This window comes from Lissotriton vulgaris, chromosome 5 (genome assembly GCF_964263255.1).
Source record: "Lissotriton vulgaris chromosome 5, aLisVul1.2, whole genome shotgun sequence".
Classification (NCBI taxonomy): domain Eukaryota; kingdom Metazoa; phylum Chordata; class Amphibia; order Caudata; family Salamandridae; genus Lissotriton; species Lissotriton vulgaris.
In genome coordinates, this window is record NC_141693.1 from 1,251,333,225 (window position 1) to 1,251,351,788 (window position 18,564).

Sequence of the window (18,564 nt, forward strand, 5' to 3'; positions counted from 1 at the left end):
TAAAAGTTCGGCAGTATCGCTCACTGCACGTGTAAAATATGCCACAATGCTGTCTTTAGATTGCAATGCCCCCAATGGGATCCAGGAGCTTCCGCCACCTGTATAGCCCACACATGATGTGGTCATGCCTTTTCAAGTTTAGCATTTGTCTTTCTGCAGCATTCTTTTATAATTTGATGCAGAGTTTCGGGAGCTCAATAAAGAGCCCATTAAAATATTATTGGTCTGATAAGACTAGAGCACGAGAGACCTGAACCTTGTGAGACAGTCTAAGGTGAAAGAACTTCCTTTGGAGGATATCCCAGGTATAGATTGAATTTGGTCACTTGGTTAACCAGTCGGAGAGATATGTTGTAATCAATGATCACACCTTAGTTCTTTACTTTTGTAGAGGTGTTTGGAGTCAATTCTATTTCCTTAAGCCAGAAAGTGGTGGGATAACATTTTTGCTACACTCCACAAGAGATAACTTCTCTTGTTGAGGAGTTGAGTTTCAGCTAAATCTAGTGCATCTCATTATCTTTTAACCTCAAGCCTAGGCTGAGTTCTAATGTTTTCAAATCGGATGGTTTTCCATTTTTAATGATATCAAGAAGGGTGGACAGGTAGACATTAAATAGTGATTGCTGAACCTTGAGGAACACCTACCCTGTTAATAAATGCAGGTGCACAGAAAGATGAAAGTGTTGTGACTTATAATACTACAAGGTAGTTCTGAACCAGTGAAGAACCGTGCTTTGGATGTCAATGTCACTCGCTATTGGGCTGTAAAAGTCGCTCAACCTGTGATAGATGTGACCCCCTGCCCGGAGTGCCCCACCGTACTGATATTTGGATGTCTAATGCAGATTTTTTTGCTGTTGTCATAGGCACAGATCATGTGTATGCGCCATGACCTAGGCCTATATCACGGATTGCAGCCTTGTTTTACTGGGGGGCATCCAAAGCACTACGCTCCTAGTTGTGAAAGGCTACTGCCTTTACCAGGTGTTAAGTTGCACGAGTGCGGTGAGGGCATCATATTGTGTAGTGAACAGTTGGAATGAACAGGTCCTTTTTGCCCCTGCCACCAGAGAGAGGCCTACAACTCACTCATTTAAAGTTCCACGGATGTGTGCTTTACTGACCCTTGACCTACATGTATTTGGTGTGTAGTGCTGCACAGTGCATGTGTATCTACATGTGCTGGGTGTATGTGCACCTGTGAATGGTACAATACAGAATGATGCAGTACTGTAGAGTATGTGTATGTTATATGCATGTGCGTTCCTGTGAGTGGTAAATATTTAAAAAATGTGGTGCTGTGCAGTGCCTGTATTCTGTAAGCATGTGGTGGGTGTATGTGTGGCTTTAAATGATAAAATACATGGAAGAATCTGTATTCAAATTTGGAAGACCCAGGCTTGCATGGTGAAACATGAGTGGATAGAGGAATCCCACTGAGCGGATTTGTGCTTTGCCACGTTCCTGTAAGCTGGGTTGGGCACACTGGAGGAAGAGGGCTCTCCAGTGCACTTCAAAAGGAGCTTTTTGATTCAGAGAAAGGCCACAAAGAAGGGGCCTGGGCACATCTCGGGAAGAAGGTGGGGCTGGTAAGAAAATCATAGATAGTAGGACTGAGGCCCTATGGTAACCTTTTGATACACATTTGTCCGTGGCTCTCACCCATGTGTGAACCTCTAGTCACTCTTGTGGCCTGTGTTATGGGTCTGTAAAATGTGTTTTTTGAGTTACTACTGCAATGACAGACAGGTTTACGGAGGAGGCAAGAACAGAGGAGTAGGTAGTTCAAAAAGAAGCAGGCCCCCAGTACATTTGGTGTCTGGAAATGTACTTTAACTCCTTGGACGCTCATGACGAGCTCAGCTCGTCATGATGTACACCTCCATACACTCATGACGAGCTGAGCTCGTCATGAACAATGGGGAATCTCAAGTTCCAGCACAGGAGGAAAATAACACTAGCATCGATGGTGTTAAGAAGGGGAGACTGAGACCCCAAAACGTATCAACTGTCAAGCAGCCAGTCTAGCTGTGCGAGGAGAAGCTCTGCAAGTCTTTTGCCTATGACCTGGACTGTGGGCCAAGGCATGCTAGTCTCCCCGCTGGGTGAGGGGACATCACCCAGGGAATCCAAAATCACCTGCTCTGGAGCACCAGCGCCTGCCTGCTTGCCAAGACCAGTGTGCCCTGTGAGGAAGAGGAGAGTGTTGGAAAGAGCGAGGTTCCGTGGGGAATCCATAGGTAGGTGTGAGGAGACTGCTGCAGCACCAATTGGGTCTTCGCCCATGTGTAGGGAAAGTTGGCAACCCACCTAACATACGTAGATTTAAGCTACGTATGTTGATTATTTAGACACAAGTGACATATTTAAAATGCACGTTTATTAATATCTTTATTTTCTTTGCAACATAATGAAGTCTGCTTGAATATAATCAAATGGAATTTTCTGTTCTAAATAATTGAGTCATGTACAATATTTCATGAAAACTGGTAGTTTCAGTGCTTGCTGCATTGGCCGCGTCCTACTAACGGAAACTGCAGTCACTCCCCCGGACGTCAGGCAGGCGTGTGCGTTGGAGGCTGGTAGGCTGCGCTCAGCGAGCCGTGCTGCAGGTTGAGGTAGCCGCGGAGCCGGAGACCAAGCGGGGATCGAGCTGGACTTCGGCTCTCTGTAGCTCCCCATGGCTCTCCTGGTTTGAGTCCGGGAGGGTGCAGGAGCGCGTGAGTACGGGAGCCTGGGAGCCTAGGAAGGGATTTCCGGTGGCAGTGCTGGCATACCGGTAAGTCGGCTGGAGTGTGCTGGTGAGTTTTGGTGAGGGTGAGGGTGCGGGTGTGGAGAGGGGAGAGGCGTGTCCCTGCGTGGGAAGTACCCTGCTGGCAAGTCTGTGCCTCCCTGTCTGCCCCCCCTCCCTCCTCTCGCTGAACCACGCATTGCCGCTCGGACCCTCAGCACCCCTGTTTATCCTTGGTCCCCCTTGTGTTTTGCTCTTAGTGGCCTCCCTGGTCCGGTTGTCGCTGTGCGTTCCTGCACTGCTTCATTCGCCAGTCGAGCCGGACGGCCGTAGGGGTGCTACGGCTGTTTTTTCCAGCTCTGTGGCTGCTCCCCGCGCCTCCTACCTACGGGTCCACAGTGCCTAGGGCCTTTGACTAGGGTAGCGGCTGAGTTGTGGAGTAAGCTCCTCCCTCCCACCTGGGTCATCAACTCCAGCTTACAGCTAGCCCTAGTCAGGGTCAGAGAGGTGTGAGGCATCGGCTGGTGTGTGATCCGGGCTCGGTTAATTAGAGAGCGGGGGGTGCTACCACAAGATTGCACCGCAGCGTTAAAGCGTCGCAGAGCGGCGAGAGTTGCAGAATTATTGGCCGAAGTATCACAAACCTGCACTACAGCATTGGTCAACCAGTCGTCCAGCCGGGACTCAGGAGTGGCAGAATTTCACGATCTACTGGAGCCAGCAGACCCAGCAGAGCCTTAGCAGAGCCTCGGTGGCTGGTTATCGCAATCTTTCCAGACCCTCAACAGCTCCAGTTGAGTTAGGCCGGCGCTACATCAGCTACCCCAGTCGATCCTGCAGCACACGCATAAGAATAAGCCTTAGCCAATCAGCCAAGGCTGCGTGTCTCAGCGCCATCTCAGGCATCTCAGGCACTTCAGTCAGCCCGGCTGGTAGTCCGGCTGCACCAGCCACAGCTAATTGGACAACGCTATCTAAACGCTATGAGATCCGGGGAAGTAAGAAAAACGGTGGTGGCAACAAAACAGAGGAAATTGAAACAGCCAGCACTGGCCGAGGAGCCTCACCCGGGTACCTAACAACCTTAGTAATTCCAGCCAAAAAATTTCAAAAGGCAAGATTACGGGCTTAGATGCCACATCAGCCTTAAAAAGAGCGAACCTGCTGGATTACTTTAAAAAAGTACCAACAATGACAAATACTTTTCTACAGCTTCAGCCCCAGTCCCCACTCCAACCCCAGTCTCAGGAGGCACCTAAGTGCGGAGCCTTGACCCGGCTCCCGGACACCAACACACTTCTTCAGCCCTTACTCCCACAACAGCAGTCAACCGAATCAAAAAAGACAGCCAAACCTGTGGGAGTGTACATCTTCGGCTCAGTACCCAACAACTCCACACTGGCATGGCAGGAGGACGTAAACTCCAAGCCGTACCTTCTTTCCCATCACCCCGACCCTCCACACGACCAGCATCCAGGCCAGCAAGCTTCGCCAACCGCAGCGGACAAGCAAGGAATGAACCCGCAGTTAGCTCCATCAAGCACATGGGATAGCCGGAGTTTCAGCCAGAGCTCCATCACAGGTCACACCCAGAAACCGGGCACATCGGTTACACCCCCCCCAACAAGCCTCCGACGTAGCGAAGGCAGTCGCAACGACCCCACATGGTCAGTCAACTGTAGCTCAAATTCATGTGCAAAGCGCCGCCTCGAGTAGTAACAATTCTCAATTGCTCCCCCTGTCTCAAACCGCGAGCACACCCAAGGAGCCACTGCCTGTGTTAAGTCCTAAGGACATCGTACTCCTATCACCAACAACGGCATCGTCTCAAAAGTCCCCCCAAAATGCCGATGCAAATGATCAGCTCTTAGCGGACTTGTCTTTTTTCTTTAAAAGCGCTCAAAAAGCCATCAAAGATACGCTAAACACCAAACTCACTCAAGAAGACCCCATAGCAACTAGTGTCTGGCCACAACTACTCCAAACATTCCAGCAGACTGTCAACGCTCTAAACTACCACTCGGACAAGCTAGACGTGCAGGTTGATCTTTTAAATACCTTAGCGTTGTTCACTGCAGGAATCGACAACAAACTTGATAAACTTAATAACTTAATTCTTGGAGCGCAAGCCTCGACAAAGCTTGTACAGTCGGTTTGTTGTTGTTCCCCAATAATTGACTCACTTTCCTCGCTTCCAGACTTCCTAACTAGCGTTATAAACGAAGTAAAGATGCTGAAAAGAGATAACTTCTATACAACTCCCTGCCCACAACAGCAAAATTCGTTTGGGGTGACCCAACCTCCAGCCAACTTGAGACCCACCGCAAATAACGGCGCCAAATTGAACGGGGGTCTAGCGCCCTGTCAAAACCAGCAGTGCAAGCAGCCAAAATCCAGTCAGTTACAACCGGACCCAGCCAAAGCAATAACTGAAACTGCAAGGAGCCCTAGCAGGTGCACCACCCGCCCGGTCCACTTACCAATGGGGTCTACGGCCAGCCTAGCAACCCTGTCCCCATTCAACCAGGAAGTGTCTCCGGCTCCAGAATTCCAAAGCAATAACTGAAACTGCAGGGAGCCCTAGCAGGTGCACCACCCGCACAGTCCACTTACCAATGGGGTCTACGGCCAGCCTAGCGACCCTGTCCCCATTCAACCAGGAAGTGTCGCCGGCTCCAGAATTCCATCTTAGTAAGAGAGAGCGGAAACGCCAGCGCAAGCATAGGAACAAATCAAGGGCAAAACCAATAGCTGTCCACCCGGAATACTATCCCCTCTTTGCAATGGCAGCCATCAAACAGCCCTTGAGCAAGGTAGCCGCCCCCTCACCCTTAGGAACCCCCAGCGTGATCATTCCAAAAGGGGACTCACCTGCAAACGTTATTGAATTACCTAAGGAGAGCTTACAAGAGGTAAACGAGCCAGTAGAGCAATCAGTAGTTGACAAGCCCAGCACCGCTCCAGTGAAGCCAAGTATGAGCATCAAGAATACAAGCACATTGAGGCCAAAAGAGTCCCAAGTCAAGATAAAAGAAGTACCAGTTCTAACTGCCCCACGTGGGGTCCCCTCAATAACAGGACTGATTCCAATAAAAACAATCTATGACGGAAAAACAACTTCTTCCACAAATCCCCTGTGTTCGGGGGAAGCCCGTCAATGCCAGACACAAGTGAAGCAGGTATGGGAGGGCGGCCAGTTAAATAGCAAATTGAACGAGATGGCTCCAAGTCCAAAACACATGGAGACCACTAAGGAACCATCATCCCTTCGCATTTTACTGGCACCAGAATACACATCGAAGGGTCGTCAGGACATACTCAACAGAGCAAACATTTAAAACTAGTAGAAGGCATTCCGGGGTTCGCAGGTTTGGCTTCAGACGACCTAAAATCCATCGAATTCCTTCCACCAAGAGGTGCTCAACTGTCGGAGGTAACCCTGGTGACCCTCAAGTCGCCCAGCTGGGTAGGTGTGTTTTTGGAACACAAGGCCACACTGAGGGAATGGGGCATTCGAATGTCCCAATACTCCACGCCAGGCTACCCAACCGCATTACTAAACCAGCCAACCACACTTCAAAAAGCTGGAACTGTAAGACTGAAAGACCACCCGAAACCATATTCGATATTAAAAAATGCGTTGGGACCGGAAGAAGACCACAAAACCTCGCCAAAAGGAGTCTCAAATAAAGACGTATGCCAATCATGGGATTGGCTCCCATCCATCCTGCCAACAAGTACAAAGGAATGACCTCTCGTATCATCAACAATGAGTGACAGCAACAAACTCACGACCAAGCCGATCCCTCCAGCAGCTGCACTAACAACTGAACTCAACCCACCAGCGGATCCCATTTTCCAAATCTGTTCATGGAACATTAGCGGCCTCCACCAAAAAATTACTAACCCGGACACTTTAGCCTTTCTGTGTGACCACGCAGTAATGGCCCTGCAGGAAACTTGGGCCACACAGGGATGCCCAGTCACCGGCTTTATAGAGCTATGGAATCCAGCTCTTAGGGACAGCCGCTTTGGTCATTCTAAAGTTGGGCTGTCAATATACATATCAGACACCATAAAAGGCCCAAATTCACGTATACCCCTTGAGGAGGACTGGCTACTCTGGGTAAAAATCAAGACATGTCGGAAAAACCGCCCACTTTTTATTCTAAACGTGTACATTAATCCTAGTACACGCACAAAAAAAGCCCATCTGGCACGTCTAACGGAATCCATGAACGAGTTAGTCGCGGAATATCCAAACTCAGATTGTATCGTCACGGGGGATTTTAACACCAACCTATTCCAAGGGGACCCAGCAGACCTAGATGGGTCTTTCCTATTTCCTATCACTGAGTTCAGGACTCAAACCATCCCACCCAACCAAGCCCAATGTGGGCTGGGCGAACTCTGTGTAATGAGATTCTACAGCGCAGGATTTCTTGTTATTAATGGTAGGTCGGCAGATGACACTCCACCAAACTGGACCTGGACAAATGGCAGAAAACAATCTTATTTGGACTATTCCATCTGCAACGCCACGCTGCTTAAATGTTTAGCCAACTTCCACATTAGTCCACGAACTGAAAGTGACCATAGGCCCCAGGTCATATCCTTTAATATAAGGCCAGCTACTCATAAACCTGCTGCCCCAACCTGCCGGAGCATATACATGGAAAATCTAACGCGCCTCAAGTGGAGCGAAGCCATCAGCCCGGACATCCTCCACGTAAGCATGGGCATTATAAGTGACGGAATCAAGCAAGAGGCTTCTCCTACCACAACATGGTCGACGCTCTGCTCGCACTTGACCAACCTCTTTCCCACAAAATCACAACCCCAAAGGGCAACCCACGCCCGTCAGTTTTCAATCTCACCTCTAACCAAGTCACTCAAGAAGCACAGAAATAACGCCCTGCGTGCATTGGCAAAATCCCCGGAGAACAGTGATCGTTTAATGCTCTATCAAACGGCCCAAAAATCATTCAATTTGGCTATAAGAAAAGATAAACGATTACACAACAACCAATTCTGGTGTACGTTGGTGTGGGAGAGTAAGAGCAGAAACTCCAGAAAATTTTGGGCCCTAATCAATCGGTCTAATGGTAGTACATCCATGTTGGGATCTGCAAACATCCAGGAATCAGACTGGGTCTCATTCCTAACGGACCACTTTAAGTCTCCTGAACATCCTGGGCTCACTGGTAGCAATACCCCAAACGATACTGATATGGGCCCCTGTATTAAGCGGAGTATACCGACTGAGTCCACTCACCCCGCTTACGAGGATCCCGAAGCGAGACAAGAAGGGGTTGCCAAAGCAATAACAAAAGCAAGAGCCTATGGCGCGCCAGGCCCCAATGGACTGCCACAGAGCCTGTTTAAATCGGACATTCCCTTCTGGTCAAGTACCCTAACAAACCTCTTCAACTACGCTCTGCGAACAGCCACATTTCCTGATTCATGGCGGGGTGCCATTATCTACCCAATTTACAAATCGGGACCACTCGCCTCACCCAACAATTATAGACTCATCGCACTTTTGGACAATGAGGCAAAGTACTACGCAGGCCAACTCTTGGAACACTTGAGACTATGGGTAAAAGACCAGAACCTAATGCCGATGACCCAAACAGGTTTCACTGCCAACTCAGGGACTAGGACTAATCTGCTAGTAGTATCAACCATTGTCGACAAAGCTTTTTTAACATCCAGGTCAGTGTTCTGCTGCTTTGTCGACTTCAAAGCAGCATTTGATAGCGTCCCCAGGGCTGCCTTATGGGTAAAATTAAGGAAGTGGGGGATTCCAGAGCCTTTGTTAGAGGCCATTATCCAACTACACTCCCGAACCTGGGTCCGGGTGAAGTTGGGGTCCGGCACACATCTCTCGCGGAAAATAATGACAACTAGGGGCGTGAAGCAGGGATGTGTTCTGGCCCCCCTTCTCTTCAACCTGTTTATAGCTGACCTGCCGACAACCTTGGATGAAACAAATAGCCATCCCCCAAAGGTGGGAGGCTAATCGCTAAGCAACCTACTGTATGCTGACGACTTGGTTCTCTTTAGTCTTAAAAGGGTCGGGTTACAAAGGCTTCTGGACAAACTGCTCAGCTATACGAAAATGAACCAGCTAGAGGTAAATTTAAAGAAAACGCAAATTGTCCCCTTTGGCAAAAAACGTTACACCGGCGGTGGGTGGTCATTTAACAACGTACCCCTCGTCACTGGCCAATCGTACAAATATCTAGGTGTCCATCTGGACTCTAGACGCAACCTCTTAAAGCAGCGTCGAGAGATCTTCGTCAAAGCCACGACCTTAGCAGTGTCACTAGGCAAGCTCTCTAAAAAAACTCTCAGGTCCAACTCTAATGCCCTTGTTAGAAGTAATGAGAGCTAAAATTGGCCCCACTTTATCATACGGCATGGAAACATTCAGGGGTAAATTGAACACCGCTTTGAATAGGCAAACAACCAAAATCTATAAAAAGGTCCTCCAGTTACCAAGGTCCGCTTCTGCTGCTCAGATAAGACTAGAGCTGGGTCTACTAAATTACGATGCCTCAGACATTGGGGCATACCTGAACCTCTGCCATAAACGGAGGCAGGCGGACCCAGGCACACTGGAATCCCTAGTCTGGTTAGAAATCTCCCAGAATAACTCAGGTGGAACGTTTGGTCGCCTCTTCAAGGACGCAATTCAGCAATTTTCAGCAAGTGAACTATGGGCGCTTAACCCCGGTCAGACAGCTTTTAAAATGGGTATTAAAAAATGTGTGAAAATGAAATCCCTTATTATGGACAAAGCACACTTTTCAAAACGTAGCCACGCTTGGGCCCTGTTAAACTCATACAGCCGGTTAGTCCCTGCCTCTTACTTGGCCTGCACATACACGTTTTATTTTAAACGCAGTTTTTCCACTATCAGAATGGGTAATTGGCGATTCCTGCAAGATTTACCAGCATGGCGACGCACGGCAGAGGTCGTAACTTGCAGAGGATGTGGCAAAGTAGCTGAAACTCTGATGCACATGGTCTGCCTCTGCCCAGCCTTTAACTCCGAACGCAGGTCCAAACTTAAAGCTGATTGGAACAACCTGGGCGTCCGATCCTGCAGGCAAGCGATTATAGTGGCCTTGAACCCCGAAAATACCTCCTTAAACATAAAACTCACAAAATTCATTCAGCTGGCATACCGCAACCTTAACCAAATCGGGTCCAGCCAACGCCCCCCCCCCCCCTATATTTTTTAATCCTGATGTTCTTAACAATAGCTTTTAACTTTGACGGGGGACAAAATGAAATCCTATCATTGAATTAGGACTGTTGGTGGTTCTGCACATGTATGGCATCACTGGCAACGGGTATTTTATAAAAGGGTTGACGGGAAAAGTATCCTACATAATACGCCTTAATCTACTCCTTTTTTTTTTTCCTTCTCTTTTTTTCACCATTTTTGCCTTGTGTATTTATTTTTCTTTTAAACTGTTCTGGATTAAGGAGGCCCAAGATCGGATAACCTCTTCTTTTACACTGCCACATATTAACTGCTACATGTTTTCTTCTTGTTTTTAACAGTCGCTGTACATTGTGAACTTTGTAACTTCTTTTAAAGATATATGTTTATATCTAAATAAAGATTTTTAATTTAGTAATTGAATTTCACGTTTATTATCATTATTCATAGGGCACAGTTTTACAGAATAAAAATAAGTAAAAGGCCCTGTTGGAAATGACCATCTTTTGAGAGGTATACCCCAGAGCTTTGCCTTGACTGTTTCTGCTTGCTATAGAACTCTATGCACTTAACCTCTGTTTACTAGAGGCAAAGTAACTGTGCTCATCTTTCAGCATGATGAAATTGGAATACCCCTAATTGCCATATTTACCTTACCTAGGCCTTGACAAATCTACTGATCCACTCGCTATGGCGAGTCAGATTTTATAAGGGCGAGCTATAGTTAGGGTGTACTTTCCCCTTCTGGTGAGCTGACAATCGACATTTGTTCTATTTACTCACAAAGTGAAGGAACATAAAGATGCCTTTAAATCTTGTCACATTTAATCTGTGTTCATAGACCGAGGTCAAAAGTCAGTTTATATCTACAGTTACTTTTGTTTATCTGACTGCAAAGTACTAGGATTTTGTAAATTGAACTATCTGACAAACCTGATAGAGATTAACTTTGTGACAGAAGACTGAGACAAGACAGGCCTTGCAGAATAAAATAATTTGCTGCTACTGAATGCCAACAAGAGGAGTGCCTAGCCTTCTCTTGGTTGACTTGTCATGCTGCCTTCCAACGCATATGAGAACAGCAGATTACATTATTATATTGTACAGTGTTCTCATTGTTCAAAGCAGATGTGCGGATGTGAACCATCTTTGAAACTCTAATTCAACTTTTTTTTACTGTTGAGTTCAGCTTAGTAACGAAAAGATATGAGGGTGTGATTGAAAAGTTTGTTCTATCCCCCCAACAAAGCTGTGGTTGTTGCTTATTTAGCTTATGCAACAACCATTGACAAAGCCAACCGTCCTGACTTGTAGGTGTAATGTTACTTGTTGTATTATATATAGGCTTTCCTGTTTTCAGTTTTTATTTTTGGTAAATTCTGGTGGGGATTTTTCAGTGTTTTCAATATCTTAAAAAACAGTTATCAGTGGTTTCACATTTTCGCGCCACTAAAAACAGAAAACGTGTTTTTCCGGTGTTTATGCAACGCTTTGGCTTTATTATTGCTTGCTTTCTGCACTGAAAGAACATGGTATATAGACAGTGTACTTATAGTGTATATAAGGTCCAAATAGATTTTTGCAAATTAATCTTATTGTAGTACACCATACAATACTTCTTCAGTGAGTCTTTGGGTCATGTGCGCTCGCTCTTTCCTTCTCATATAAACATCTGTGAAAAGGCCCTCTCAGCATTCTTAGCCCATTGGGCTAAGAACCATCAGCTAAGGGACACAGTTGGGATGACTCTTTCTTTGATGACACATAAAGCATGAAATGATAAATAGTTGCGTTTTAGTTCCTGTGCATTAGAAACCAGTGCACCAGAATGGATTAAAAAGTAAATAGCATTCCTCATCAACTCTTAAGATTGTAAAGATGCTTTCAGCATACCATCTAACAAGTGGCAAGGATCTACTACAGGGAATCGCTTCAGCTCGGGTATCAATTTTGACAGGTCATCACACAACTTTTTTATATACATAGCTGAATCACTGCAAATACAAACCATATCACTTCAATCGTTGTTGAACTTGGAAAGAACCTTTTTTGCAGAGCATTACAGAGACTGCGTTCCATGTTTTCCAAAAGTCTGGTGTCATGTTTTCACCACTATCCCAGAGGCTTGGCTATATATATATATATATATATATATATATATATATACTTGTCACTATACCTTGCATTGAATGTTTAAAGCCTGAGCTGTTGGCAATTCACCTACTATCAATACTGACCCACTAGAAGACCACTGACCCACTGGAGAAGTGTGGCTCACTGGTTAGAGGAGGCAGACCTGGAAGCAGAGGTCAGCCCGGGACCAGGGTTCAATTCCCGGCTTGGCAGGGTCTTGAGTCCTAAAATGTCCATGGACTCGACAATTCTCGCTCCGGTGCCTACTCGATTCACGGGTTCACACTCTGCGACTCTGGGCAATAGCTTGCTTAATCTCCACAACGGCCCCTCGCGGCGGGATGCCTGGATTTCACCTTGCAGATACCCTGCCAGGGTTATCTCGCAGGGGAATACCAGGACGGGTTCCCTAAGCAAGCGCTTAGAAACCGCTCGGTGATTTGCGCTATATAAATTCCTGTACATTTACATTTACAAACAATGGTCTGATGTATTAAGGGTTTTTACCCATTCTCTGTGGGTAAATGTGATGACACATATTAGGAAAGATTTTCATGAAACCAGCCATTTTACCTATCGGTGAAAGAATCAAATTCAGCCAAAATATCAAATATGAGTTTGATATTTCCTGATTCTCTATAGTTCATTAAATAATTAGCCTAGACATAAAACATGAAACTAAACCCTGCACCTTTAGACCAAAGGCCACAAAACTGAAAAAGTAAAAGGAAGAAGAAACATTATTTTAGTGGCATCCCTAAAGAACAAAACTCAAGCTGCTACTTGTATAACAAAGTTACATTGTATTGACCCCTTCAGGAAGAAAACAAATGACTTTCACTCTCTTTTTCCTTTCTTTGAATGGCATTTAGTTTGTGGTTGTCCAGGTGTTTTTTCAGTGTTTATAGGTTTTCACCGGTGAGGGCTATTTTTCTTTCAGTGGAGTTTTATCAGTTATTATAGGTTTAAACCTACAACCCCACAGCCTAACTATATAGCTGAATATAATGAGGGAGTGGCGTAATGGTTAGGGCAGCCGACTTTGAAGCTGTGGTAACCAGGTTCGAGTCTGACTGGATGCTCAAACATCTTGTGATTCTGGGCAAATCACATGCCTGAAAATGAATGTGTCAGTAGATAATGCAACTGGTGCTCATGAAAAGCGCTCTGATGTCTTCAAGTCTACTTAGCGGTATATAACCCCCCCACCCCCCACCCCCGAAATGACAGAAGCAGCATAATACCAGTCAGGCGCCACACTTGCTAAACACTAATTCTTAGCTTATATGTTTTTTCCAAGCCGCGCCCTTAATTACATCGGACAAGCCCCTTGAGAAACCCCCTAGTTTTTTCACCCCACTTAAAGCCCTGGTTTCTATGGTTCGTGGTAAAGGCCTAACCAGTTCCAATGTGTTAAATGAGACTGCAAGATTGAAAAGCTTACATAAAAATTGTCACATTCAGAATAAACTGTATCTCTTCCCTGTGGCTGGATATCTAGCAGTCAATAGTATACAGATGATATTCTGTAGATACTCAGTCCAAGCACATGGTGGATGGATCAGTGACCACCATGCCTTAGGGATGCCAGTGGATTTGCTACACTCAACTTTGATAGCAGCAGTAACACAATGTGGGCCTGATCTGTGCGAAAGATGATGCTCCGCAGTAGATTCTTTTGCATGGTTCATTAGCCTATATTACTGCCGAGCAGCTTGTAGGTGATGAAATCCTGTGCAATGGTACTTTCCATATCATCAAAGTGAGGCCTACCACTCTTACTACTTCTGAGGCTTTTAAGAAGTAGAAGTGGCTACATTGACTGCAAGGATGTGTACCAGTGCATAAGAATCTCTGCAGAGACTGGCAAAGCAATATATGCTACATGAATATTTGTAAAGTAAAACGTATCTGGATGGGGTGCGGTCTTAATTGACTCCACACCCCCGCCAATAATTGTGCTGTGACCATTGAGCTTTGTAGAATGCATATTTACAGATGCTTTTAGGGCAATATCTCCTCTTTCCATTCTGAGCGTGTCGTTGCATTTTGCTTTCTTTGCAGGTGTATTTTTAGGCTTTAACTATTTTTCTTTCTCTTGTCCGCAAACGTCCAACAAAAAGGCTAATAATACTCCTTTTCCAACTTTTCATGGAACATAGATTTCCAACTAGACCTTTAACGTGATACTGTTTTAGCCCTTCATTTTTGTACTCGCAATATATAAAGCACAATAGTCCATTTAACCAGATGGATGTGTCTAACACTGAGGGGTTGTCAGATGAACTCTGCATTTAGCTAACACAGTACATAACCAGCAGTAATGCATCATCCCCTCGGTAACACATGTAAGTTACTTATGCCTGTGCTTTTTAGTTACAAGTCATCTTTTTCCTGAAGAAAGGAGTATAAAATCAGACACTAAAACTGCTTATAACATTACATGGCACGATGAGGGCACCGGAACTTGTATTTGTTTAAGTGATATCTAAATATAAAGTACATGGTTTATGCAGAGTGATCTATGAAAGTGTTGTATGAGCTAAAGTATAGCTTGTTTGATGTGCTGCTATAAAAATGCAGATTTTTCTTTCTTTTCTGGTCTTAATTGCAAAACGAACTTAACTGTATTCTTTTTAATTTTAAGCCTTATAGTCACACTTGTTTTTATTTCATAATATCTCTCAAACATTTTTTTAATATATTGTATACTAGTTTATATTTGAACTTTGTAAAATATTTTTTCTCCAGACAAAAGAAGTTGGAGAAAGTAATGGAAGATGAAGGTTTGCGAGACGAAGAGGTAAAGAGATGATACAAAAATCATACAATCTAAAATTGCAAGATGAATATTTAATACTCCATTGTTTTCACACTGTCTTTTTGGTCCATTGTGTAGAAAAGAATGAGACGATCGGCTCATGCTCGTAAGGAAACTGAGTTTCTTCGCTTAAAAAGAACTAGACTTGGATTGGAAGATTTTGAATCCTTAAAAGTAATTGGACGGGGAGCATTTGGTGAGGTAAGATTGAGGGAACTTTGAACAAATACTCTGTGTGACTAGATCATTGTAATAATTGTAGGTTCAGGCCCTGCATTAATAACGTTTGGTTTACCGAGAATGCTTACCTCCCTTTGAGTAAGAATGTTTTTGTGGTACGGATCAAATTACCTCTTTATGCTGGGAACATCTGCAGTGTCCGTAGTCGGGACAATGACTTCCACCTACACTACTTCTTGTTTGTGTCCCTCCAGCACCAGCTCTAGGTTCTCTCCTATTCTCTTTCTACACAACCATATTGGTGGCAGTTTCTTGCTCTGGATACTTCGGTCATACGTACACTGACAACCCCATCTCTGCTTATGTATCTCAGCTTGTTTATCACTGAAGTTCAACTTTGATTGGTTTTAAGATCCCTTTGCTGAATACTTCCCACTTCTTTTACTCCTATTATCTATCAAACTTATATCAGCTTCCCTCCTGACTGCATGACTTTCAGCTCCTCGGCTAGAAATCTAGGTGTTCTGTTCAACGCTTGGATGTTCATGGAAGCGCTTGACCACCCTTGCCACAGCAACATGATACCAGGTTGTGAGAACATGAACAATACGTCGGTCTCCCTATCCAAACCACTAAGACCTAATACATTCCCACACATTGCTAATGAGCTTCCCTCAATATTCTTTCTCTCCAGCGGACAGGGTGATTAATTTCACATCATGGATCTTATTCACCTGGTTTAGTCACACACCGGCCACTTGCTTTTATCTTAAAGCTGTGTGGGTCTCTGGCAACAGTAGGACCTTCTACAAGCTGTTGACAGTTGTGTTCAAAGTGATTTATGATATCTCACTGACATCTTACCCTGCTACTCACCCTCCAGGAATCTGCAAACCAGAACTTACTTGGCACACCAAACACAGTATGTGCAGTTACCAGATTCCAGTCTCTTCATCTTCTAGGCCCTCATCGCTTGAATGCATTGTGTCTCTATATCTATGCCCATATTTGTGTGCTATCATAGTCCATATGTAAACTAGTCTAGTTTGAGACTAGTTCACATAACCCTTTCTGTGTGATGTTTTTCCCCCTGATCATCTCTCACCAATTTGGATTTATGTACAAATGCATCAGTTATCCAATCTGGTTTATTGTTTCGTATAACAACTCCAGTCTTGCTATGTATCACTTCTGTCAATATATATGACTCTTCTGCTCTTGTCATATAAATATATGCATAAATGTGTGTTTTAAATAGCAGTAATTATTCTCCTCAAGCTCAAGATAGGTTTCTAGCCTCCAGATTGTGTGCATTTCTGAGTGACCGCTTAGCACGATCTGTCTTTGGTCAGATTGGCCTTTTGCTTGTAAGTTAACAAATACTGGTGTTGTCCATTCTTAGGAAGGAAAAGGACAATTTGTTTTATACACAAACTAGATCTCTCCTCTTTAATAAGGGCATATAAGGCCAACCCCACAAGTCAAACAAGACTGCCTCAATTCCATTGTGGTCTTCAACATAAAGCTTAGAAAGTTCCCATGTACAAGATGAATGGCCCAATTGTGGTCTGTGAGCTAACAGTATGGCCTCAAAACATGAAGGCATGCAATTTACCTGCTATTGGCTACATCTTTTATGAAAAGTGACACCTCTAATTGCAACGGTAGACTTCAGATCTCTGGTTAAATCCTTGAATGTTTTAAAGGGTTTTTCTCAGACAAAATTACCACCATTCATCTCTCCTTTCCCTCCCATCCTAACCCAACTCAGTCAGATGCCCCGGGCATATCACCATCAAACCCCCCCATACACCATGAAGGAATTTACTAAATGTGATTGCGAGGCGACCTTGTCGGACGGACTGAAAATGAAGTCCGGGACATCCACTGACCACATCCCCCCCCTAAACTTTTTCCCACACTTGCGCCGGTATTGATGAAACACCTATCAGACCTTTTTAATAAATCCTTCTCGGATGCCGATTTCCCAACAATATGGAAAGCAGCTAAAGTTAGGCCTATCTTGAAAAAGCCCACGGCCGACCCTAACATCTTGTTAAATTATCGGCCCATTTCTCTGCTTCCATAATTTGGGAAAATGCTTGAATCCATTGCCAACAAGCATCTTGTGAGTCATCTTGAAAATCATGGACTTCTGGATCCCTCACAATCGGGATTTAGGGCACAACACAGTACAGAAACCGCATTGGTCGAGGTGGTTGATAACATCAGACTGGCACTGGATAAGCACCAGTCAACCATCCTCGTTCTGCTTGATCTGTCGGTGGCCTTTGACACCATCTCCCACCGCATTCTAATTCAACGGCTGTGGGAGATTGGTGTCAGAGGAAACGCCCTAAAATGGTTTTCCAGTTACCTGTCCAATCGCACTACAACGGTCCAAATCAATAAAAACAGAGCAAATGAAAGACCTGTTAAAATGGGCATTCCCCAGGGCTCGATTTTGAGCCCGACGCTCTTTAATGTCTATATGACTCCTTTGGCCAAAGTGATCGGAGCCTATGGTTTTGATGTTCTGTCGTATGCCGATGATACGCAGATCCTAGTTACACTAGATCCTGATCCTAACGAAACCAAACAACGTTTCAAAAACTGCCTGATACAGGTTGAGGAATGGATGACCATCAATCACCTCCAACTAAACAGCAGTAAATCAGAAATCATGCTCTTCAGCAAGGCGGCAGAACACTGGACAGAGGACTGGTGGCCAACCAAGCTGGGCACTTGCCCAGTACCAAAGGATTCAACCCGTAATTAGGGTTTTCTGATGGATAATAAACTGTCCATGAACAATCAAATAAATAACATCGTTGGTACATGTTTCGGACTAATGCGTAGTCTGACATTTTTTTTTCAAGTGGATCCCTGTTCAGGCCCGAAAACCCTTAGTCCAGGGGTTAATAATAAATAGGATGGATTACGGAAATGCACTTTTGGCTTCCATAAATGAACATCATCTGAGGAGGCTTCAGGTTCTCCAGATCACTGCAGCTTGGTTAGTTCTCAACCTCCCGCGAAATACTTCCTCTGCTGCCCGTTTAAAATGCCTCCCACTGGCTGCCGGTAAAAAAGCGCATTCTCTTCAAAACGCTGTGCCTGGCCCATAGACAGGTGTATGAAAAAGGCCCCAAATATTGGTCCAAAAAACTCCGATGGTATCAGCCCCTAAGAGAACTTAGATCCAGAAACAAATTTTTACTGACGCCCTTAAGAATACGAACCTCCAGAAATGGTGGTCGTGCATTCTCGTTTCTGGCTCCTGCTTCATGAAACAAAATGCCCTTTCATCTTCGTAGCACCCCTGAACACGGCTGTTTCCGAAAAAGGCTAAAGACCTGACTTTTTGCAAACTAATTGCTCCTCCTCTCTGTCAGAGACTGCTGCTGGCGCCATGAGACTCCTAGGATGTCATTTGTGTGCTATACAAATGTCCCTGACTTG

At 45.0% G+C, this 18,564-nt stretch overlaps 1 protein-coding gene across 1 annotated transcript in view; it reads left to right on the forward strand.

Annotated features, from left to right (window-relative positions):
* The window catches only part of STK38 (serine/threonine kinase 38), a 395,034-nt gene that overhangs the window by 51,430 nt on the left and 325,040 nt on the right, over positions 1 to 18,564 (forward strand). The window contains exons 2-3 of the mRNA XM_086923099.1: positions 14,853 to 14,904; positions 15,001 to 15,123. Coding sequence (XP_086779225.1) covers positions 14,853 to 14,904; positions 15,001 to 15,123 — 175 coding nt within the window. The remainder of the gene's footprint in view (positions 1 to 14,852; positions 14,905 to 15,000; positions 15,124 to 18,564) is intronic.